This window comes from Poecile atricapillus, chromosome 2 (genome assembly GCF_030490865.1).
Source record: "Poecile atricapillus isolate bPoeAtr1 chromosome 2, bPoeAtr1.hap1, whole genome shotgun sequence".
NCBI lineage: Eukaryota > Metazoa > Chordata > Aves > Passeriformes > Paridae > Poecile > Poecile atricapillus.
The window spans coordinates 133,219,574-133,243,692 of NC_081250.1; the positions used below are offsets into that span (position 1 = coordinate 133,219,574).

The 24,119-nt window shown below is 43.5% G+C and overlaps 1 protein-coding gene across 2 annotated transcripts in view; it reads right to left on the reverse strand.

Moving 5' to 3' along the window:
- Window positions 1–945: 945 nt before the first annotated feature.
- NCALD (neurocalcin delta) overlaps window positions 946–24,119 on the reverse strand; it is a 58,118-nt gene continuing 34,944 nt past the window's right edge. For both annotated transcript variants that reach the window (XM_058832111.1, XM_058832110.1), the window contains exons 2-4: window positions 17,692–18,088; window positions 11,311–11,416; window positions 946–11,095 (exon numbers count right to left, since the gene is read on the reverse strand). In XM_058832111.1, coding sequence (XP_058688094.1) covers window positions 10,998–11,095; window positions 11,311–11,416; window positions 17,692–18,069 — 582 coding nt within the window. In that variant the 5' untranslated portion in view covers window positions 18,070–18,088 and the 3' untranslated portion in view covers window positions 946–10,997. The remainder of the gene's footprint in view (window positions 11,096–11,310; window positions 11,417–17,691; window positions 18,089–24,119) is intronic.

A 24,119-nucleotide genomic window follows, 5' to 3' on the forward strand; every position in this document is an offset into this window, starting at 1 on the left:
GGATTTTAGTATCCCTGTACAAATAAACACCTCCTTACACCCCGCTAAATCGTATGAGGGCCCTAAGGGGAGGGTGAGGAGAATGCACATCACAGGGAGTCTGGCACACTGGAAGCTTGTGTAATAAAGCCTGTTTGCACTGAGCACAGGAGATAACTGAATACGGTAACTGATAATTCATTCTGGCTCCAGCCTGTCTCAAACTCATATTAATGTGCAGTTCCACAAATAGGCTTTTTTGTTTGGTTTTTTTTTAATCTCAAAAGGAAATAGGCACTGGTTTCTGTTACCTTCCAGTAGGCTTTAAACTACTTTTTGCATTCAGCTAATCCCAGCTCCAAATGTAACCTAGGTAAAAATTTGAGGAGTTTAAGGAGCATGCACAGAAGCATCAGCCAGCCACCTCCAGAGCCCGTCTCAGGTTGGCAGGAGTCCCTGCTGTGACAAGCTCCACTGCCCCCTCATCATCCACATCTCAGGGCAACTAACCACAGCCAGCCCAAGCTCCCTTGCCACATCCTGCTCCCTTGATGGTGTGCTAGTCATTAGGGGGTAAAAAAGTCCCCTAAACCTCAAAAGGGATTTATCTATAGCAGGGAAAGTTGCTGTCAATCAGCTAAGCTGTTCTTTCCAGCTTCAGAGAACCAGGGCTCTCAGCCTTGTGCTGTCCTTCTTTTGCTTTTATAACCCTGATATCCTACTCCTTGCCCAGCTGCTGCCTTTAGCTGCTGGAGTAAAACTGTGTTAGCAGTGGAGCACCCAGCACCCATGCACAAGCCCAGGCTGAGCCCTCCAAGCTGTCTTTCCTGGCTGCTGACTGTCCCACAGCAGGGAGTGGGACAGGAGCTGTGAAGGCAGCAGGCAAAGGCTTCTCTGGGGTTTTCTCCCCAGACCATGGGGCTTTAAGGCTCCACCATGAAGAGAGTAAAGCGCATAGACCATTCCTAGCTGCAGCAGAATGTTTATTAGTAGGAAAGAACATTCAGGGGATTTCAGTAGGTGAATCTTTTTGAACTGTTGGTATCCACCACACATTGGTTTTCATCAAGATTGTTCAAGGTCACATATTTATATAAGAAAGCAATAATTCATATTTAGGTGCAATCAGTAATTCCAGTATGAAAAAGCACCGTGTCACAAAACAATTTACAATACAAAAGTCTTCAAAATCTAACATTTAAAAACAATATATTTGTTCAACAATAATAACAATACAGTAAAAAAATTTTTATTTCCCTTCAAACAATACTGCTTATATATTTTGGCACTCGGAAAGAAATTGTCACAAATGTGCCTTTTTAGCCACACAATGCTGTTTTGTGAGTGTCTATATAATGAGGAAAAACATGCTTTTGAAGTCAGTCATTTTGCCAGGTGCAGTTTGAACTTCTTTCTCCATTAAAAAGAAAAAAAAAAAACCCTGAAATTAAAATAACTCCTAAGCTGCAGCATGTCTTGTCTTTTGGCCCACCACACAATCTGGAGTAGGAGCTCAGACTCAGTCTATCTAGTAAGTTAACCCTGCCTGAAAGGCTGGATCTGAGCCCCACTTCAATCTCCAAACCTGACAAAAAATGTAGACCTAAGCCATTCAAATGGTTCTGTCTTTTAGGGACTGACCCCAAGTTCTTGCTATATTAAGCACCCCAATAAGATTCTGACCCTAAAATTGCTGCTCAGGCTCTTCCTTAATTCCCCTCAATTTTAAAGTCAAATTAATTTTAAAGTCACTTGCACAAGTTTTCTTGCAATGTGAGCCCACTGTTTTTGTGCTAGCACAGCCAGCTCTTCCAAGGAAAACCAAATTCCAAGGAGCATGCACTGGTTGAGCTACGGGGTGAGAGAGCCTGATGCCAGCGGGGTGCCCTGGGTCAGGAGACATTCCTCCCAGGTCTCCTCCTGGGGCCAGGGCTGGCACACAGCATGGGAGGGGGAAGCTTCAATCTGAGAGAGGGAAAGACAAAACTAGACTTTTCAGGAAGAATTAGTTTCCACTCAAAACTGACCCCTATTAAAAGAAGAACGCAGGTGCTACGTGCCGGGTGAAACACCGGTGCCTGCGTGCAGCTATGACAGCCCCTGAAAAAGGCTGATTCTAGTGAACATGCAGTCCTTGGTGCTAGCTCTAAAAGCTGAACAATAACAACAACAACAAAAAAAATTAAATAGTTTTTACATCTTACATCAAAGTTGCCACTACAAAAACACAATAGTATCACACATTATTTAGTACAGTCTTAAAAATGCAAACCAACACTGGTAAGACTCCCATACATTCTGCATATCATATGTACAGAGGAGAACAGCTTCTCGAGAGGAGAGGACAGTCATAGAGAGATAATCTTCTGTTTTCTGAGTACGTTGCATAACACAAATACATTATCAGCATAAGAAAACTATTCTAACACTAAGAGCTCAGGAAAGGTCCTAACTGGAAGTTAATAGTTGGGGGAACCATGCACCTGCTGGGGGGCACAAAACATAATACACAACCCTCTGCCAAATTCTCCATCTCCTTCAGTGGCCCAATCATCTACTTTGATTTTATCAGGTAGGTTTAACATGTTGCTCTATAGGTACAGACTCCCAAAGCATGGAACAGCACAGGGCCACATCCCCGGAAGCTGCCCCTGGTGTGCCTGAGAGCTGCTCACCTCTACGTGTCCTTCTCATGGGCTTTGTCTGGAGGAGAACCAGCTGGAGACTCAGGATACCACCAGATGAGCTTACAACAGAATCAGGGGGGGAAATTAACACATCACAACAGCTATAGGCAACAACACACAGGACGCTTGCAATTCTAGCCAGCCGTAAGAAAAATACGCGGACCAAATTAATTTAATTCATAGATGTCCCTCTCCTTTCTGAATAGTAAAAGTCTTCCTTAGGATATGTAGGTTTGCTTACAAAGCATTCATCTAGAGAGGTATCTGATTTTGCCAAGACACAGGATATACTGAACTCCATGCTGCTGCAGTAAGTCTGCTCATAGAAGATCATTAAAAGTTCCATTTGTTTTGTCTACTCTGTGCTGCAATGAGGCAACAGCCTGAGGGAACAGCAAAAGCTCTCCCTGTGGAATAGTCATGGACTTAAATAGGAACTGGACTTTGATCCATTCAGCTCTTGGCCATGTTTTATCTCAGTTTATTAGTTCCTAGAGCATCAAAAATATCTGCCCAAATTGAAACAAATTGCTGTGATTTAATCCCAGCCAGCAACTAAGTCCCACAAAGCCACTCAGTCACTCCCTTCTAGTGGGATGGAGAAGAGAATTGGAAGGGTTAAAGTGAGAAAAGCCACGGGTTGAGATAAAGACAGTTTAGTAGGGAACACAAATGCCCCATGCACAAGCAAAGCAAAGCATTCATTCTCCAATTCCCATGGGCAGGCAGGTGTTCAGCCATCCCCAGAAAAACAGGGCTCCATCACAGGTAATGGTGACTTGGGAAGACAAATGATATCACTCTGATCTTGTCACCCTCTTCCTCCTTCTTTCCCCAACCTCTTTATATACTGAGCATGACACCATGGTCTGCAGTGTCCCTGGGGTCAGCTGGGGTCAGCTGTCCTGGCTGTGTCCCATCCCAGCTCCTTGTGCAATCTCCCTTGCTGATGGGATGGGGTGGGAAGCAGAAAAGTCCTCTACACCATGTGAGCACTGCTCAGCAATAATGAAAACATCCCTCTGTTATTAACACTATTTCCAGCACAAATCCAAAATTGACCCTCATTCTAGCTACTGTGAGGAAAATTAACTCTATCACAGCCAAAATCAGCACACAAATGTGTAACTACTTTTGCATCCATCACATCACTCAGCAATATTTAAAAATAAAAGGAATTAAGTACTCCTGTCAGAGGAAGACAATATTGGTCACTTCAGGTTCAAGAGCAAAATAATGGTGAATATACAAATATTAACTACAAGACTGCTTAGGTGGAATTGAAGTGAGCAAATGGAAGAGATAAACATATTGAAATGCAGCTCAATTTGTCTCCTTGAAGCAAGTGTGCATACAAAAAAGATCCCAAAGTTAATTAAGCTCTTCATTTTTATCAGGCACGGTGTGCCTACCTTGCTAGTAATTGCTTAGTCAGTTCTGCTCTTGGGATCATTGGGACTTCTGCCTAAGAGCTGAAGGACCAGCAGGGCTGAATCTAAGAGGATCCAAAATAATGAAATAAATCACAAACGTGCCTAAAACATGAACAAGAAAAGTAAACACAAAATACCAAAGAAACATGATTTTATGGAACATTTGTATGACTAACATTGAACATGATGTCTTTACTAACCTTCCTTAGATCCTTATTGGATTGAAACCCTGGATTTGATTTTTCTTTTTCTTCCAGATACTAATAAAAAGCTATTTGGTTGCCCTGGAAATGGGAATAATGACAGGAAATAAAAAGGTTCTGGTAGCAAAGAACTGCAAATTCTCCCCCAAACCACCACACTGGACCCATTATTCTTCCCTCTGAGTGCAGCCAATGAACAGCACAAATGAAGTTTAGACTCTATGAGGATTTTCTCAGGTGGGTTTACTAATCACCATCATCCTGTCATCCCATTTGGTGGGGAAACGTGAGGCCAACCCTGAACACTGAAACCCCTGAAACCCCTGTCCCCAGGGAGGAGAAAACCAGAGGTCACAGCCCCAACACTTGACAGATAGCAGGAAGAGTTTCCACCTGATATAACTATGCCACAATTGGTCCACATCATCTGGGTGCTCCTGCAGGACTGGGGCACTGCATGCTGCAGGGGGATGAGTAGGGAGGTGCTGCTCCAGCCAGGAAGGATCCAGCTCTGTGTGGAGTAAACCAGGGCAGTGGAGAGCGAGCACCAGGCAGGTTCAGTCTGCAGTGCCTTGACAAACACATACACAATAATGAAAACCATGTTGTTTCAGAGGTTCTGGGAGCTCTTAAAATGTTTAATACTGCCAGTGCTTAATAATAGGAAATAAATAGTGTGGTACACACAGGTGGACCAAAGATAGGAAACCAAATCAGAAGCTGTTCCATTTAATTGCATCAAGCTTGGCTCCTCCACAGGTCAAGGGCTGGTGTTTGTTGTTTGCTCACACAGAGGCTGGGGATGGCAACTGGGAGGTGGCTGCAAAGACTTAGAGAGCTGGACACCCTGAGCACATGCCCTGGGAAGGTGAGAACATCTTTGGTATAATGTCAGGGCAAGAAGGGAAGATCTAAAACATCTCAGGTGCACAGTAAGTGAATACTATGCAGAGGATGGGTGGCTGCTGTGTGCCTCGAGACCTAGGAAGCCCTTAGCCTGCCTAATCATCTCAGATGACTGTATCTGTGTCAGGAACCAGAGTCCCCAGCCTCAACACACAGGGCTGAAGCAGCCCAGGAGGTACCATTGACTGGGCTGGAGTAGAGGAGCTGTTCTGTGCTGGTTACTGCTAAGAGGGTTTCACTGTGCAAATCCAGACCCTGGGGTACAGGCAGGGATGTCTTTACAGTTTTTAATTTTTCTAGTCTTTCTGCATTGTTCACTACAACTCAGGCTCTTTTTTTGCTTTGCTTATTAGTCAGCATTTTACAAGTGATAGCTTAATCCCAGATACACATTAAAATAACACAACCAGTGGGAAACAATGAGAAGCCTCTTGCATCTGGCCTTTCCAGCTTGTTAAGATGTGGACAGTACATCTGGAAAGCTTTATGCCTTATCCTGTGAAAATCCTCACCCTGGAAACAACTTCTCAGTATGGATAATTTGGAAACAACAGCAGCAAAAGCCAGGATGGAATAAGAGAAGCTATAGATACCCGTAGTAGACAGGGATAGTTTCTGCAAGGGGCAAGGAGATTGATTGCACATCCAACTGATAGTTCTACTGCTCTGTAGGCCAGAGGCACCTAATGGCTTCTGCAGTCCCTCAACTGCAAGTTGTCCTGGTTTCCAATGTCACTGATTTTCATGCCAGTTTACAATCCCTGCTGTCGTTTCTACGTGCTTAAAACACAGATGTTCATTCCACCATCCCTAGCCTGCAAAATGACACCTGGGCTTTGAGAGTCGACGGAGCTTTCCCTTCTTCTTTTCTACCATGACCGGGAATGAACTCCTACAGGCAATGTTTTGTCCTTAGCTGCACTTAGGGAAAACCTTATGTTCATCCTGGGAGCTGTTTGTTCAATGCCTGCCAGGGTACGGTGAGCAGCTCTGCTGCTTAATTTTAGAGAGTATTTTGTCAGCGCCTCTGACAGAGTATGCAGCAGACTGAGCTGCTCACATAGAAGGTGCCATTTCTAGTCAAGCCCTATCTCGAAACACATCACACCATGTGTCTGATGTATCACTGCTGTTTAACTTATCTGCCTACTGCACAATCAGTGGCAAACTGCATGCAGCTCTGAGCACTGCTCAGCTCTCTGGCACTTGCCAAGTTTCTCTGCATTTCTAAGCACAAGTTCTGCCTGTGATACCAAGAAAACCAAGTTTCCCCACTTTAAGACTCCTACATGAGATCCTGCTTAGTAAGACACAGAGCAAATAATGCATCCAAATACTTCTGCAAAGGGCAGGTGAAATATTCTTCTTCACTGTTCTTGCACCAGGTACCCGACATCTAACTGCTGAGCCCAGGACTGCCATGCCAGGAAACCGAGGGAGCACCATGAGAAAGACAAAAGGAGTGCTGGTGTACAGGAAGACTTGTCCAGCCAACAATCAGACTTGTCTGATTGTTCCACTTGGCACTTGTAGGCTAAACTGCAAAATGAAACCCTTGAAGGATACCTCCTTGATCCTGACCTACTATATTGCTATCATGTTGCATTTTACACCAGCAGTGCTAAAAAAGGAGAGAGTTTTAAAAGAAGGAGGCAGCTCAGCTTAGGGCATTTGTTCTGAGGCAGGAGATTCCCTTCTCACTGCCACATGTCCCAGGGACCTGCCACTTGTCACCGTGTTCTCTGGTTCACATGTACTGAGATGTATGGCCAAGGCCATCTTCTCACCTTAGCTTAGTCTGCAGATTAGGGCTCAACATCAAGTTACCACAGTTCACCAAGTTTCCATGAGTCAGCTGAGACAAGGTTCTGCCCACAGCAAACGCAAGGTAATGTGACTTAACCTGATCTGCAGTGAAAGAAAATCAAGCTAAGCCGCATTATTGCACTTTTGCAATCAGTGAAGAGAGAAGTCCTGGGGCTCATCCCCCAGGGGCAGCGTTCAAACCACGGGGACTTGGTCATGTGTGATTACTTCCTGTGCTGGTGTGCAATATTTCTGCACACAGACCTCATCCAGCTACGAAATTTACACACTTCTGGCTTACTGTTTTAAGCAGCAGAAAATGTGGAGGTCATGCCTTATAACACAGAGCAACAAAGGACAGAATGCCCCAGGAAGAAGATAAAAATCTTAAAAGCTTCTAAGAACTGCAAGGGAACAGCATAGCTCTGGATACCCCAGGAACATCATTGAACTGTGAATTGACAGGGCTTCAAATAATGTTGAAACATAAATATTTCTTCAGTCCCTCTCAAACTCTAAGTGCTCACAAGAATATATATGCTGGTTTTAAAACAGTTGTTTTCCCCTTTCCCTTCCCAATGCATCCTGAAACAAAGAGAGGCTACTGCAAAACTCACAAGTCATAGTCCCCATTTCACATCTTCTGGCCCAGAGTTTGACAGTGACTGGTAACACCAGACAAATGGGACTTGCATTTTCCATTACTTCAATCTACAGTTTGTGAGATGAACTCATTCATTGCTTTGGACAACACATAGTGAAGACTGCCTCTTGCACATGCAAATAAAACTAGAGAATGCATCTACAAAATTGAGAAGTGATATGAAATAGTATGTGCTGTCTGCCATCCTTCCTGTGTGGAGTTATTGCTAATGAATCACTCAAAAGTCTGACTTACTGTGCTATTTTATACAGGATACACCACTTTGCCTTCAAAAGCTTTATGAAGGCAGTTATGATTACAAATGCAAAAGACAGCAAAGCAGAAAATTTCAATCTGAGGCACAGCATACCACTGCTGTCCTGCTGATTTGAAGTCTGCAGATGTTCCCATCACAACTTCAGCTACAAATCACTCTTTAAGTACATGCAGAGGCAGAGAAAGAAAGGGATTGTTAATAATTTAAAATAATACCAATCATTAGTGGTAGTCAGGTAAAAGAATAACCTTAGTTCACTCTGTAAAGGTTTATACAATAGCCTTATCTGCAGCTACGCCCTCTGCAGCTGTAAGCTAATTCTTACTATTCCAAATTTTGTGAACTGTGGGAAGCATTACATGTCTGCTGGCCTGGGGTCACAGCACACGTTGTGCTTTCAAACACGTGCTGTACGGGAGTAACACAGGAGGTGAGCCTGGCCTCAACACCCCAAAACTACTGAGCAAAAACAAACTGAGAGGTTAGGTTCTGAGCCAGAAGTGTCTTGTACAATGAAAAAGAGGTGGTATGCAGTCACTTAAATAAAAGGCAACATTTTAAAAGCTTCAGTCACATGCAACTGCTGTCACAGCATTAAGAAGAAGATGGAACCGTAGAAGGTATCTGAGTTCACCTCCAGTAAATGCCAGCTTCCATAGGTCTGGGCTGCTTTGGACGTGGGTGCCTGCACTGAGCCAGGAGCTTGGAAGCTCGGCAGGGATCCTCTGGTGTCACCTTGTCCTGCTGGCACAGGGGTGGTGATGAACGGCGGCACTGGTCATTCCCAGCTGGCAGAGGGGGGTGTTAGTCAGTGCACACCCACTGACCTTCCTTCAGCAGTCTGGCCAGGCTTCTTCTGCTGAAAAACAACCCTAAGGTACATGACTTTCAAAATCCACAGGGTGATGGATATTGGAGAGAGGGCCAGAACCTCTCCAGGTAAAGAAGAAAATTGCCTTGAAGAAGGTAGGCACAGACTGTCCTTCAAAGGGTTAGATTTGTGCACATGGTGTCTAATTAAGTTTTGGGAGAAGGAGATAAGAGAACATTTTCATCAACCAGAAGAATTGGTGCAAAACTTGCCAGTGTTGCTCATAACACCTGAAAGTGCTGGGTATTAAAATCTGTTTGTGTCTGTGGTTGGGCCCCCTTTGCTTTCTTATTTTCCCACGCTCATCTTGGCTCAGTATTTTGATGAATGTAATGGAAATATATAATCAACTGGATTTTTATGATTGTTTGAGACAAAGATGTGTACTTGAAGACATTTATTGAGTGTCATTAGCCACTCATAAAAATTTTAGTACAACTGATTAACAATGTTATTTTCAATTTACTTTTATTTTCTCTTAACGTGCTTCGCCCTTCACACCTGGCAAAGCAAATGGTATGGAAAAATGAAGTATAAGATTGCTTCTGTCAGTTATTGTACATGCTAGCTAGTGTTCCACAGAAGATTATTTATGCTCAACTACTTATTCATGACTTCTAATTAGTACTTAGCTAATCATCATCTGCAGAGCAGACTTCTTTTACTTGGTTTATTTTAAATTAAGGCTACTGGGGATTAGCATCGACAAGGTCACTTGACAAAATGCCAACTTTGCCTGTCAGACAAAGGTTACTCTAACGAGCTCATGAATTCCCAACACCGTGCACTGCCTGCATGGGTAGCTCTCCAACAGAATCACAAAGCAGACTTAGCTAATGACTGATTAATGCCAATTTAGTCAGCATAATGCCTCCTGTTGCTAAAGCTTTTCCAGCTTTTCTTTTGCAACAGTACTTGTAAAGTCCCTAAGAAATCCCACGTGTACTAGCTTTGCATACAGCAAGTTTGACCAAAGGGTAAAATTTTGCAGCAGCAAATTTTCAGAACTCCTGCACCTAGGCGGAAAGATAAACATTCAACATTTCTCTCAAGAGCTGATCTTTTTTTGTTTTAATTTTTATATATATAAATATATCATAAAGCGTACCATTTCCTCATTTCAGTACAGATTTTTTGAACTTTACTAAAATAAATGAAATATAAATGCTACAATTTTATGTTTAAAACAAGTTTTGATGACAGCCTTCCCCTAAGAGCAGGCCCAGAAACTCTGTTAGCTACATGGAGAGAGACAAAAACACCCCCAAAACTTCCTGCTATGCTCAGATGTGCCTTAGCTGGAGCTGCTTGCAGGTGTCTGTGAGTTTCTCACGCGAATGTCCACTCTCCCTAGTAGCAACTGCTTTATTACTAACCTGAAAATTTCACATTCAACATGTATCTCCCTTAAATTCATTGTCAAGACCCAGCTTTTCATATCTGTGTCTGCTTTTGCTGATCCCAAACGGCAAGAGGTATTGTCAGTTGTGGATTTGGAGATCAGGATTGCAAATTGCTGGATTTTCAGATAAAGCCATATGACATCAACCAATGTAAACCTAGTAAAAAAATGTCAACCTTCATTTTGTCCCTTCTCCTTCACAACCTGGAAAGGGTTCACAGCATTGAAGCAACAAGGCATAGGAGTGGATGATACACCCCACACACGTTTTGCACTTTCATACTTCTTCCCAGTCCTGTCTTTGATCTTAACTGGTGCCTCCTGGACAGGAGAGGAGGTTCCAGGTGAATCCTACCCTACCCATCACAACCCCTTTGGTTCAGCCTTACTACACATTCAGGTCCTGCAGGTGAATACCTAACAACTAAAGCAGCAATCTAAAATCTGTCAGTGAGTCTTGCTGCCAAGGGGTTTGTTGCTGGTTTACTCCTCCTCAACACGTACTTTCCAAAACAGATACAAACAAACAAACAAACAAACAAACAAACAACAAAATGAAATTTTAAAAACAATGATAACACCACAATATCTGTTTAAAACAGTACTGCCCGTGCTCTGGACAAATTGTTAAGAGCAATTCAGCATTCTTATAATTAATCCACAACAAAATAAGCTATAAGATGCCACAAATGAAGGCATAATTGGCCATACAGAGGCAACACTACCATGAATGTTGTTTGGCAAGGAAAAAAAAAAAAAAGCAGATACATAATTCATCCAAAGGACAGGTTCAGAACTGCCCGGCACTGCTGGGATCACACTGCAGGAGACGGACTATGGACGGATCACTCTTGGCGCCTCGGATGAACTCTTCCAGAGAGAGCTTTCCTAGAAAAGAAACACGTTTACTTAGCATGTGTGGTGGGGTGCAGCGCACCTGCCAAGCCTCTGGACAAGCATGATGGAAAGATGCTGGGGAAGCCAGGAAAATCCCTGGGAAAGCAACCCTGCAAGGTGAAGTCGTGCCTGCCCTCACCCTGTTGGGTTTGCAGATTGTCCCGCGTGTCAGGACACCCCAGCCACCCCTCCCGGAGGGTGCCTACCATCACGGTTGGTGTCCATCTGGCGGAAGATCTTCTCAGTCCTCTTCTCTGGTGTTGACTCATCTTCTGGCATCTTCATTACAGAAGAAACCATCTTATAGATTGCCTGTGCAATAGACAGGAGCAAAGAGCTGGTAAGAAGAACATTATCTTGATGCAAGAGTATGATGATCTTCTTGTGACAGAAACAGGCAGAAAATATCCTCAGAGCACCAGCAAGACCTGCTCTTTGGATGCTGAAGGGTGTTGGGTGGCACCAGTGCATGCAGCTTCCCTCTTCAGTGGGACACTCTTTTATGAATTACTGTGTTTCTTTATCTAGTCATAGCCAAACACCATCTGGGTTTGGACTAAGGCTACATTTTTCCTTATTGAAACAGTCTTTGGACAAATTTATCATTTGTACAACACAAAAAGCAATGGCAGCTCCCAGAGCCTGGAGGAACAGCCAGATCACCACAGTCTTGTCCCGTGCTGTGATGAATCTCCATGCTTTGGCCACACAGGCTTCATCCTCACCACACCTGTCTCCTCACCCTGCCTTTGCTTCTTCCCCATCTCCTTTCTGTCCCTCCCTCTCTGTCAGCATCCTGTCCATGGGGAGAGCAGTGACTCACTTCTTGCATTTGCTGCATTTCACAGATAACAAAGATTGACCATCAAGGAGGTGACCTTTTCACTGGGGGTTGGTGTGTGTGCACAGCTCAAAATCCCTTTCACAATTCTCTCCACAGAGACCAGATGTTCTGGTCCTCCAGAGCGCCACTACCAACCATAGCTATTCTCTGCACAGACAAATGCATTAGTCACCTTTGGTACTAGCTGCCCCTGGAGGAGGAATAATGTTAATTTGAAAACAAGGATGAGGATCTGTCTTTGCACTGGTTATCCAAACTTTGCAGCACACACGAGCATGCAGCACCAGGACACGCCAGGGCTTTGTGTTAGGTATCTCTGCACTGCCACACCTGGGAGAGCAGCAGCACTCAGGGGGCTGCAGGGTGGTGGCCTTGGGGCTCCTCCCAGCCATGTGGGGCAGCACATCCCAGCCCAAGGCACTCCTGGTCCAACTGGCCCCTTCCGCTGCCTGCTGCAACTCATTGGCTGTCACCTGCTGTCACCTCACTGCTTTAGTAATTTGTTCTTCCTTTCCTCCTGCTTTGGGAGGGGGGGTCCTTGGTGCAAGCCAAGATTTCTCCTCTCCCCTCTTTCCCTTCATGAAGGCACTCTGCCTAGCAGCTCAGATCATCTGGCTCAGGATCCCCAAGGACTGGCTCCAGGAATGTAAGAGCACAGATGGAGGATGCCACTAAAGCAGCACAGACATCTTACACTCAGACTAGGGAGCATCCGCTTCCTTGGCCATCTTGGTGGCTTCTCCTCTGCCAACAGCTCACCCTTCACATCTCACAGGAGAATTAGTGTTCCAGAGTACTGGGCAGAGCCTCAGTAGAGGCAGGGATGCTGTCCACACAACCATGATACTCTGATACCAGGAGCACAGAAGAAAGGATGAACATGCAAGTGTGTAAACACAGGGATGAAGGAGCTGGGGGAAGGAGGCAATAGGGAAGGAAGAAAATGGAGAGGGTGGACAGTAAGAATTTAGACCTTGCTGATCCTCATCAGCATGCAAGGCTTGCAAGGGTCACAGCAGAGATGAGGCTTATAAATCTGCCAGTGTTTAAGCATTTGAAGCTGTCTGGCTTTTGTCTGGGGTAGGAAGAGAGGTGGAGGGGTCACTCCCTCTCTCTGGGTGAGAGGATGGCGAAGTAGAGAATCTGCATTGAAAGTGTGGGAGGAATGCCCCAGACTGGGAGTGGGGGGCATGTTTACCCTGATCAAAGTAACCATAGTAAGAATATGCAGATTTTAGGACAAAAAAAGCACTTCAGGATGACTTCATCCTACAGGGTCCTTTTCACAGAGGCGTGTGAAGGGAATAACAGATGAGATATTCTAGGAAAGCCAGATGGGAATAACATAGTAAGCGTTCCTTTCATGCTGAAAATGGTTACTCTGGACAAATTCTTATGTCCTTACTCAGAAGTTCATTGGGAAGTTTTCCCAAAGTAAAAGCCAGCTAAAGCTGATTAAGAATCTTGAGACTTGCCCCATACTAATTCAGTGCAGCTACACAAAACTCTTTATTGTATGTTTGAAAGAGCAAGCTCTGAAAGGAATTTGGTTTCCTGGGATGATTACATAGAGCTGGGCTGTACTAACCCTGGGCTAAGACCTGGGACTGAAAGGCTGCAGGGGTTCCACTCCCCATGGAGTGCGACTCCTCTGCCTCCAGAACCTGGGCTGAAAACCACCAGGGGCATTCAGCACTGGAAGTTGATACCTGTCAGCAGTCTCCTGCGTCAGGGCAGCTTTAATAGGTGAACTTCTATCAGGAGTGCTCCTCAGAGCTCCCTGGCATCCTGGAATGCCACCAGGAAGTTGTGCCTCTGGAGCCCTGTGTACATCACCGGAGCAAGCACAGGCTCCAGATTAATTTGCTGCCCTGCTGAACTCCTTTGATTTTCCAACTCCATGTGGATGAGCAGCAATGGGTGATTTTAGGGCAAATCTCATCCCTTTGCCCATTCTCACAGGTTTTTCTCCCAGCTCCTGGCTGCCACTGCTGCACTCAAGCCAGAAGCTTTGGTGAGGGCTGCATTTTCCTGGTGGACTTGGCAAACTGTCAAAAAACTCACTATGGTGATGGCAGCAGCATTGACAGCACACATTTTCAATTGATCCTTTTTACTCTGTTGAAATAAATTCTGATGGCTAGAAGTCTCATGAAGTGAATGACTGGCCTGAAAAAAATGTTTTTCCTCTCAATCTCATGGAGATTTTTGACACTGTCTTTACAGAGCCATATCAGCTTTTGCTTCTTCCCATACCAGCTTCTGTTTCTTCCTGGTTTGCAAATAAGCTATCCCAGCAAGTGAAACGTGTGTGCTCTGTTTTTATTAAACTGAAAGTGTTATTCTTGTCTCTGCTCAGTATTCTTAAAATGCCTTTTGAGTCCATACAGTGAAAAAATGTATCCTTAGAACAAGGTTTCCATCTCTCATTTGAACTCTTATTTTAAGAGACTAGCCAAATATGTCCTGTTTCAGCAAAGGGAACAGATCTTCTAACTGGTTTGCAGCTATTTTTGAGTGGACTGGGCTATTTAGATTATAGGTAAACATATGGGAGACTTGAAAAGCCTGAGACATGAATCTGAGAGGAACTGTGACAAGGTCTGTCAAGAGGGCAGGCTATGAAGCCTCTTCCCACAGCAGTGTGCAGATGTGCTGTGCCTGGGAAGTGTAACAGTATCCCATGGACCTTCTTTTTTTGAGGCTCTACAACTGTCAGCCCACCACTAAAGTCCTTCAGTCCTGTGCAGATCCATGTGGATCTCTAAGCAGGGTTTTTTGGAGTCTGGCCTAGGGATGCTCATGGACATGGTGAGTGCACTGGGCTGTGCCTGTGTGATTAAGGGCATGATGGTGCTTAAAGGAATGCAGGTGCTTTGCCATCTAGCACATCCCTTTCCAAGGAAAACAGGCCTTAGAAAGCTGTTATGGACCGTTCACCTTCATCTCCTTGGCAGCTGGCCAGTCACGAGGGCTCCTGTGGCACATCTTAACCAGCAGTTCTGCTGTTCAGTGCTGCTGCTACCACTGTTACCTCAGACTCCTTAATGCAATGCCTGCATTGCCTGCAGTGCTGTTAGATTAGGCCACAGCAATGGAAAGAAAATGCAAGGAAGCATCAGCACAACAGTGAAAATCACTGCAGAGAGAAGGCTTTCAAAGCACCAAGAAAAGCAGACTGAAAAAGAAGAAAAGTGTGCCTTGCCCCTATGCTATTTAAAATACAGTAACAGGGACAGTATTTTTCTGTGAAACAAAGACTTTTAGACTAAAGATGTTTCTTTTAGCATTCATTTTGATGTATTGTCTCAGGCAAAAATCCCAATGAAAACATAATCCTGCTCTATCAATTTGCAAATGTATGCTAGATAAGGGACTTGCAAAAGGTTCCTTTGAGACATATATCAGAGATATGTCAGAGTTCTGATTTTCACTCTCAGAAAAATTGTGATGCTGAGGGCCCCCAGGAAGACATTTGATACAGAATCCTGTCATTCCATATGAAAAAATAATCATCTTTCCTAAATGAAAGTGAGAGTTGTCTGCTGGCTTTTTGTATCTAATCACTCTACATCAAAGGAACCTCTCAACAAAGCAAGAAAATATTCTCATCTACTTCAGTTTCAGACATCAGCTGAACATGTTTCCAGAGACTACACAACAAATCCCATCCCACTGGGAGGAGCTCCTGGTGACCAGTGCAATGCAGAGAGACCAATGCACTCAATGCACTCCAAACAACCTGGAAGAAGAGAAAAGGGTGAGAGCTGCCTTACGAGAAGCTCCATCACAGAAAAGGCAGCTTTCTTGGTTTAAAAATTGCTGAAAGTCTGTGGTACAGAAATAACTGTTTTTCAGGCTCTTCACTTCCGTAATTGCTTTTTGTGTGGTCCCTCAAAATTGGGTCCCTCAAAATGAGGTGAGATTATAAGCATCATGAAATTGAGTTTCTGATTCAGTCTGAAAGGAAGAGGGAGCCAAACCTCCCAAGGAGTGCAGAGGGATTGCTGGAGTGCCGGGCTGAGGGCTGTGCACAGCCAGAGTGCTGCTCAGGGCTGGATATGCGTGTTGACAGAATGCTGCCCTACGGTGATCCCCAAACTGCAATTTTGTTTGATGATGGCATCATGGCTGTAAAAGACAATGCTATGATTTGGTACTGACGTAAATATGAAGAGGAGGCAGAGTATTTCAATCTCTAGCCTTGCTGGCAAGCAGACCTGGGGTAACTGGAAAAAGCTTCCAGCTTTGCTGGTCCTTGTTTGGCTCACTACAGAAAATCCAGCCACCAATATTTTCATTTCATGTGACATGAACAAATTTGTGGCCTTGTTCTGCCTGTTGGTAGATCTCCTTGCCTGGAGGTTTGTGCTGCCTGTTGGCACAGCGCCTTCCCAGGCTCCTCAACAGCAGTGAGGGGTCCTGCAGCCCCCGGGGTGTCTCCTCCTCCAGAGGAACAGGCAGTCACCTGGCTTTGCCTCCTTGTGCTTCCTAGGTACTACTTTGGTTCTTTTGGGATTCTTTTTGTTTTTTCATGAGGAGAAATACAGCCAGAAAAACAATAATTGACAGGTTGTTTACTCTGCCAGGGGAGAGGAAGATTTGTAAGGAACAGAGGATCTTTTAATGCAAATATTCCATGGGGTTTCTCATGGCACAGACAGGGAGGTCCTGCTCCTCAACTCAGACACAGGAACAAAAAACAGACTATGTGAAAGACAACAAACTCTAGATTTGCAGCTGAGCTTTGGATCTGGTATTGCTGAAGCAGTGCAAGTGCTGGCATTGGCCACTGTTTGGAGGAAGTGAGAAGGGCCGTGGTAGAAAGACAGGAACATCACCCATTAGGCTGAGTCCCTACATGCAGCTTGTATCACAGCCTACAATTTGTGTGCATTATTTTCTCTTGGTTTTCAGTGCAAATCTAAGTCTGAATAAAACAGTACATTGTTAGCACTTCAAAACTTTCAGGGAAAGGAAAAGATCTTGATAACAGGCTTTATTTTTTCTTTTCTTTTTTTAAACAGTGCTGTACTACACAGATTCAAGCTGTGTAAATACACCACCATATAAAAAAAAATGTTTTAAATCTTTCAGTAGAGTGATGTCCCTCAAGGGCAAAAACATTTTGGAGAAAGCCAGCAATGTGGGACTCTTACTAGCACCACAAGAACACACAGCCAAAGAAGCTATGTATAGAATCATCATCTACTCAGATAAGGTTTATCTATACTAGCATGAAGACAGCTAGTATGATTCTAATAATACAGACTCACTGGAATTAGGCAGACAAAATACCTTTATAATATGTGAGCTGGTTCTTCATAATAACGATTTCAAAGTAGATTAACTTCTTATTTGTGGAGGGACCCTGCCTTCCTTAAAAGTACACTGCCTGCTTGTTCTAATATACCTATTTGGTTCAACTGTAGTTAATCATAATTAATTGACAGGGTTCAATTAATCACATTTATCAGCAGGTTAGTTGCTGCGCTCGAGCCCAACAGAGCTCCCAGGGAAGAAATATCCATGCAGCCTATTGCTCTGGAAGAACTTGGAGTGGATATTAAGCTGTAGTTTGAATTGTGACACAATCTTTGCCAAATGAAATAGCATTATATACCCAAGCAGTTTACAAGATTATAAACCAGTGCTGCCAGCTTTCCATTCAGTGTCTCAGTGCAACATCGCTTCAGTTTGCTCTGAAGGAGGGAGCCGAGGGGTGCCTCTGGCCAGCACATACCTGCACGATTTCCAGCATCTCTGACTTACTGATGTAGCCGTTCCCATCAAGGTCGTACATGCTGAATGCCCACTTCAGCTTTTGCTCCAGTTTTCCTCTCGACGTTACACTCAGGGCTATGATGAATTCTCTGAAATCTATTGTTCCGTCTCCGTTGGCGTCGAAAGTGCGGAATACGTGCTCTGCAAACTTAGAAGCGTCCCCGTAAGGAAAAAAGTTTCCATATATTTTTTTAAACTCCTCCATAGATAAATGTCCACTTGGACAGTCTCTCAAGAAGCCTTTGTACCACTCCTGGATCTCATGTTCTGTAAAGTCTGTGCTTTCTAGCAAATCTTGCATGACTTCAGGGCGTAGTTTGCTGTTTTGCTTTCCCATATTGGAGTTAAAGTATTACCTGCAGAGCAAAAACAAACACATATGAATTATGATTAATTATTGATACTGATTAGCTTGGAGGCTGTAGAAGAACAGTATGCTGTATACTGAGTTTTCTGATGATAGTTAACTCTTGGGTATCAACTGAAACCTTGGACAATGTCCAGTACTACATGTATACTCTGAAAAAATTAATAAACTTAATCTACATGTTGATTTCATTGTCTTTTGACAGTCTGGAGAACAGTAATTACACTGAATTTATTGCCATCCTATTTTGCCCTTGAAATCATGAGGCAAGCAATGGATGTTGCGAGGTAGAGCTAAGTGGTAGCTCTGTGCTGCAGCACGCCCCCCATGCCATTCACCCAGCTGTCCTGAGGAGCTGGCCTAACAAAATACAGGTTTTGTATCTCTGGGGAAACCAGGCTGGTACAAAGGCCTATGTTCCCTTGGTCTTGTTCCAAAATGGGATAAAGGTGCAACTGCAGTCTATGCTGAAACCAGTAGCTACAAAGCCCTTCCAAACATATCTTTATAACCAGAAAGCAACTCAGAAACTGCCTCTTTGCTTTGGCATAGACAAATTTCCATTTTACTTCAAAATTAAGATTAAATCTGAAGAGATTTTATCAACGGTGGAATCCCCCACTCAAACTATTACCGTGGTTTTTAATCTTTCTTCTAACCAAAAACTGGATCTATTACTAATAGTAATCCAGGTGGTCAAAGCTCTTTGAAAAAACCTCTAAAAAAAAAAAAAAAAAAAAAAAGAACTAAAAGAAGAAAAGCAAAAAAGCAAAAAGGAGAAAAAAAGTACCCAGACAATGAAATTTGAAATTCATTTCACTTAAGTTAGCCATTAAGAAGTATTATTGGATAGAATCTCTATTTAATCACCTTAATTATATTTCATTTGAGGCAAGTTGGTACATATCACATTGTGCAACACATTTGCTAATGACGGATGCCTTTGGGTTCTAAGTTTTGGAGCCTGAGTGTGTTAGCTCCAAAAGGCAACCTCAGTTTTACTGGAAGCTTAAAATTATGCTGATCTGTGGGAAGCACTTCTCTATTGACAGAAACCTGTCTGAGAATTTGTCACGCAAATGACAGTCACAACTAAGATATGATGTATGGATAACTAAAGTAGAATTGCAAAATAATTTCAACATGACTCACACTGTTGTCAGAATGAAGTCTCTGGCCCAGAGATGGATTTAGTAATGATGACTGGAATGGCTAATGAGCATTCAGTAAAATGTCCTTTCTTAACCAAGATATTACTTTTAAGAGACGAAGAATAACACAGTATGGATACATGACAGAAGCAGCTACTGAGAAATGTACCACCATTTGAAGCTGATCTACTGTTTCTTCTGTTTGGTACTGGGAAGAGGAAACTGAGGCTCCTCTAGGTTGATGTACTTTTTCTTTCTTGTGGGAAGCTCCCTTTCTCCCCAAAGACTTTGAACTCCCCAAGGCAGCTAGAGGACTGATTCCTTAATTTCCTGTGTTCTTGGACAAGAATGACCAAAAATCTGTATTTCTCAAGTGTAAAACTGCAGGATCCATCCTAGATTCATCTGTGTCTCCAGGATTCACTGATGGCTGTCTGATAACATATAGCTGTTGCCTTTTTCCCAACCTGGAAATGAAACTTGAGATAATTTTAGTAAGGAGGTAATATAGGAGTAGATATTTATTTGAAGGCCTTCAGGAGCAGTTATGGAAAGATGTCCACAAAAGCCCACCCCCTCTAGGGCTAAATATGTTGTCTAGGTTATAGGAAGTTAGTATAATTGCTAAAAAGCACCAATTAGGAGGACAAGTGGTGATGCAATTTTCCTTCAGGTCAAGCCCTTTCTTTGGTGTCCTCAGCACTCTCGGCCTTGGTTCCCAGGAAGAACCAAGATAGCACTGGGGCCCTGGGGCTTGGAGTTCTGGAATTTGGTCTTTTTTCCTAGGGAAAGGCTATGGAAAAGTATTGGGAAAACTAGTCACTAATACAATAGGCTACAGAGTTACAAATACATGTGCAAAGGATACAGAGAACATATGAAAGAAAAAAGGCAAAAACCCAAATGGCATCATAGTTTGGTAACTTTATGTCCTGTCTAAACACATTGCCTACCCAGCTCATGGAGAACAGCCTTCCCTGTTCACAGACAGGAGGATGGGAAGAGTGAAGAATCCTGCCCCACAGGGGCCTATCCATCTCCTGACAATTTCAGGGGCTTGGCTGATTATGTTGACCAAAAAATATCATTTCCTCCAAAGTGTCTCCAGAACACTTGAAAAGTTGAAGATGCCACCTCCAAGGTAATTTTTTCTACTGCTTTTTGTCTTTTCATCCTGATAAAAACATGCTGTACAGTTTTTAAGCAATCCAAGCTCTTAATGCCCTGAAAATAGCAAAAAAGTCCTTGTTTCATAGGCCCGGTCCAACAGCTGCTGAGGCACCTGAACGCTGCGCTGCCTTCCACGGGTGTTGGACAGGGCCCATAATATACAACCTGGGAATTAGCTGAGGGAATGGATTACATTAGGGCAGCCAAAGGGCTTTATGTCAGGCAAAACAACATGATCAGGGTCTGCCAGTGGGATGGAAGAGCAACTGGACAAGGGAAGTGGCCAGGCTCAGTTTATAGTGGCACCAGTTTAACACAAAACCCCCAGTAAAATCCCCAGTGTAGGTAGCAGCTGCCCACAGCCCTGGCCAGCAGCTCCTCCACAGTGCCAGGGACAACACACTTTCCAGACCAGAGAGTGGGAAGGGAAGATTGCTGACTAAGGTGCAAGCCAGCTGTGGTAGGAATGAGCTAGAATTAGCCATATAATCCCCTCCTGCTTTTTAATAACTCAAACATTTGAAAATGGAAAACTCAGCTTGCACACTTCTAGTCCAGAGTGTTCTGAAAAATGAAATAGTCAGGTAAGATGCAGGCAGTGTCCTTCAAGAGGTGGCCAATAAGACTGTATTTCACTCTAAAAAGTAATGCCTTTATAGCTGCACAGTGCTGTAGGTGCAACATATTTTCACCAAATAATAAAAAATCACAGAAGAGTTGAGCGCACTGCCTCACAAGACATCACAACCAGAAAAACCTGTGTTCTCCAGGGAGAAAGGGAGAGCTAGCCATATGTGACTTGCAGTACACAGTTGAAATCTACAGCTGTTGTGATGCCAGGTGATGCAGTCAAAACTAGTTGCTTTATTCCTGAGTCGCATTTGTGATAAATTTTTATCATGTTCTTTGCCCTCCAGATTGTTCCTTTTTAATAGGTGGTGTTCTAGGAACTGCAGCTATGGGATTTATTGTGCCTATTCTATCAACAACAGATAAAAATCCTTTTGCAGTCCAAGTACAGGAAATCACTGAAGACACTTGAAGATCCTTACAATCACTTCATAGACTGCTGTCTGACTCTTCATGATAGATTAGATTATGGGCAGAGTGCAGTAAGCTAAGAGGATGTCAGCTAACAATGACAGCAATAAATGCAGAGAAAAGAATAAAACTGAAACTGATTTTAGGCATCTTTTCACACTTTATCATTCCTGTAGATCTTTCAAATTTCCAATAAATTATTAAAAGTTCAAAATGCAGCAAGTAAATAGTGAATAGCAATCACAATGGCAAAGTAAAATATTGACAACACTGAGAAATAGATGATGTAGGAGCACAAAAAGAAAGACAAATCAAGTGGTTAATAAATATATTTCATTGCATTTCCGCAATTTCCTCCTCTGATACAATGGTGTTAAATATAATATATATTAATGACTTGGTACATAGAACAACATATCAAAATATTAAGGTCCTAGTTCTTAAGGCAATATTTTTTTTGGTAAAAGGAGGTGATGTGTTTATGGCTTGAAAAGTTGATACCATTTCAGCCAACAGCTACAGAATATCAAGAAGTAAAGCGTCACTGCTGTGCAGTTGCTATGGAAAGAGACCCTGCTCATGGGTTATTGGAGGAAATGTCATAGGCGATGCTCCTTAAAGGAGCATCCTTAAAGGAAATACTTAAAGCTTCTCTATTCAGGTCCAGGTGTGGAGTTTTTAGGATGAAGATAACAGAGTTGTTTGACAGACAGCTGGCCTGTGAGGATTCAGATAAGCAGAGTGACACAGCACCACGGCTTTCCTGCAGCGCAGCACATTTGCTGTGTGCACAGGACAGCGCTGCTGTCACAGCTTCTCCTCACACAGCGAGCTCTGGCTGGGCAGAAGGGCAGTGAACAGCTGTGCTACCACACAGCAGCTTGCTGCTGCTCACACACAGCTGTTACCTCAACCTGAAACCCCAGGGTAAGGCAAACGCCGCCTGCTTAAGCAACAACCTTGCAGGAGCTGGAAAGCTGCAGCGACCACGAGCATGCAGCCAGCCCACTGTAACAAGTGCAGTGCAATGCATACAAACAACACATTTCCTCCAAAAAAATTACATGTTTTCTTTTTTCTGTTGAAGGTTTGTTATAATAAGCAAGTTCTAGCAACACATTTCTAACAGTGCTTTTACTCTTCAAACTTGACACCCATCATATAAAGAAAACTCCATGCATTTTTTTTTCTTTTTTTTTATTTTTATTTATTTAGCTCAGTCTGCCAAAGACAACAAGACTTCTTAGTTTTCATTTAGGCTTAAATCTGAGGGGAAGTCCCACACTGGGAAAAAGTATTATGAGAAGGGGGCATTTGTTCAGGGAAGCCTTTCTCTAACCTGGAAATTTTAGGCTATTGGGTACTTCATAGATAACAGGGTACAAAGCACCTCAAAGGTCTAAAGAATCAGTTTGAAAACAAGTCCTGCCTGATCTGTTCCCAGTGGGAACAGTAAGGTGAATCACACCATAGTTGGTGGCTACAGACACCAACTCTTTAAAAATGAAAGCAGAAAACTTTTCAGAAAGTAGCAATGAAAGTTCCATTTTGTGATTTTTGTCTTCAGAAACTTCTGTTTCTTGGTTTCTAACTAACAGTTTGGCCTGTTTCCAAGAAATAATCCACTTATGGGTGCAACGCTGTCTTTTATGTATTTCTAACACATAATTTGAGAATTTTCCCGACAGCAACAATCGTGGGACTTCAATCTCTGCCAAGCAGCTGCACAAGCTCCTGATGATGCTGGAATGTACTAAAGGTTGAGCAGGACAACAGCATTACTCTGAGCCAGCTCTGTACCTGACAGTGTGAGAAAGCAGTGCTCCAGCATGAGTCAGTGCCCCGTGGCAGTGCTGCTCTGAGGTACGAGTGTGACTCTCCACTCACCTTCACTGCTGAGGTTTTTCCTCCTGTCGGATCATTACTGAAAACCTGGATGGGTGACAAGTGGACTCATATACACCATCTATCTCCCAAGCTGTCTGCACATCTGGAAATGGCAGGCATCTCACCTTCTTTCATGTCCTACCCACCAGCAGTCTTCTGTCATGCACACCAACCTCCACAGCACAGCAGATAGGGCTCTGGCAAGATAAATTCCTCTGTCATCACCTTCTGCCACCCCTACCAGTTCTTTCTCTGTCTGTCACTGTGCAACTCAGCTGTCACAAACTCAGAGGAAGGGTGCTGCTCTGTCCTGGCTGACCAAACCTTGCAGTGCAGTATCCCTTTAATCTGCAGTAAGTGGAAAGATATCAAGGGGAGGCTGCAGTGCATCTCAGAGCATGAGACTTTGTCTGGGGATGCGCCCCCAGTGCTTCCCAGCCAAAATTTTGTCAAAAATTCACTGCAATAGACTTACTCTCTTCCTTCTCCTCTGCCAGGTGCTTGCTTGGTAAAGCTTCAGATACCAAACACCAGTTCACCACAATGTGTCAGTCTCTGCAAACTCTGCTGTTATTTGCAATCCAGTGGACACATGCTTCCAAATGCAGCTCTGGTTCATCTATGTCCATGCCCTTACAGAAAGGGGGAGGTTATGTGCATTTACAAAAGTCAAGGCTTGGTGAACACCATTTGGTGTAAAAGCCAAGTTTCTTTCTTAAGGTCAGTTATTCCTTTGGGCTGTAATACTGCTAACTGCTGTATGAGCTATGT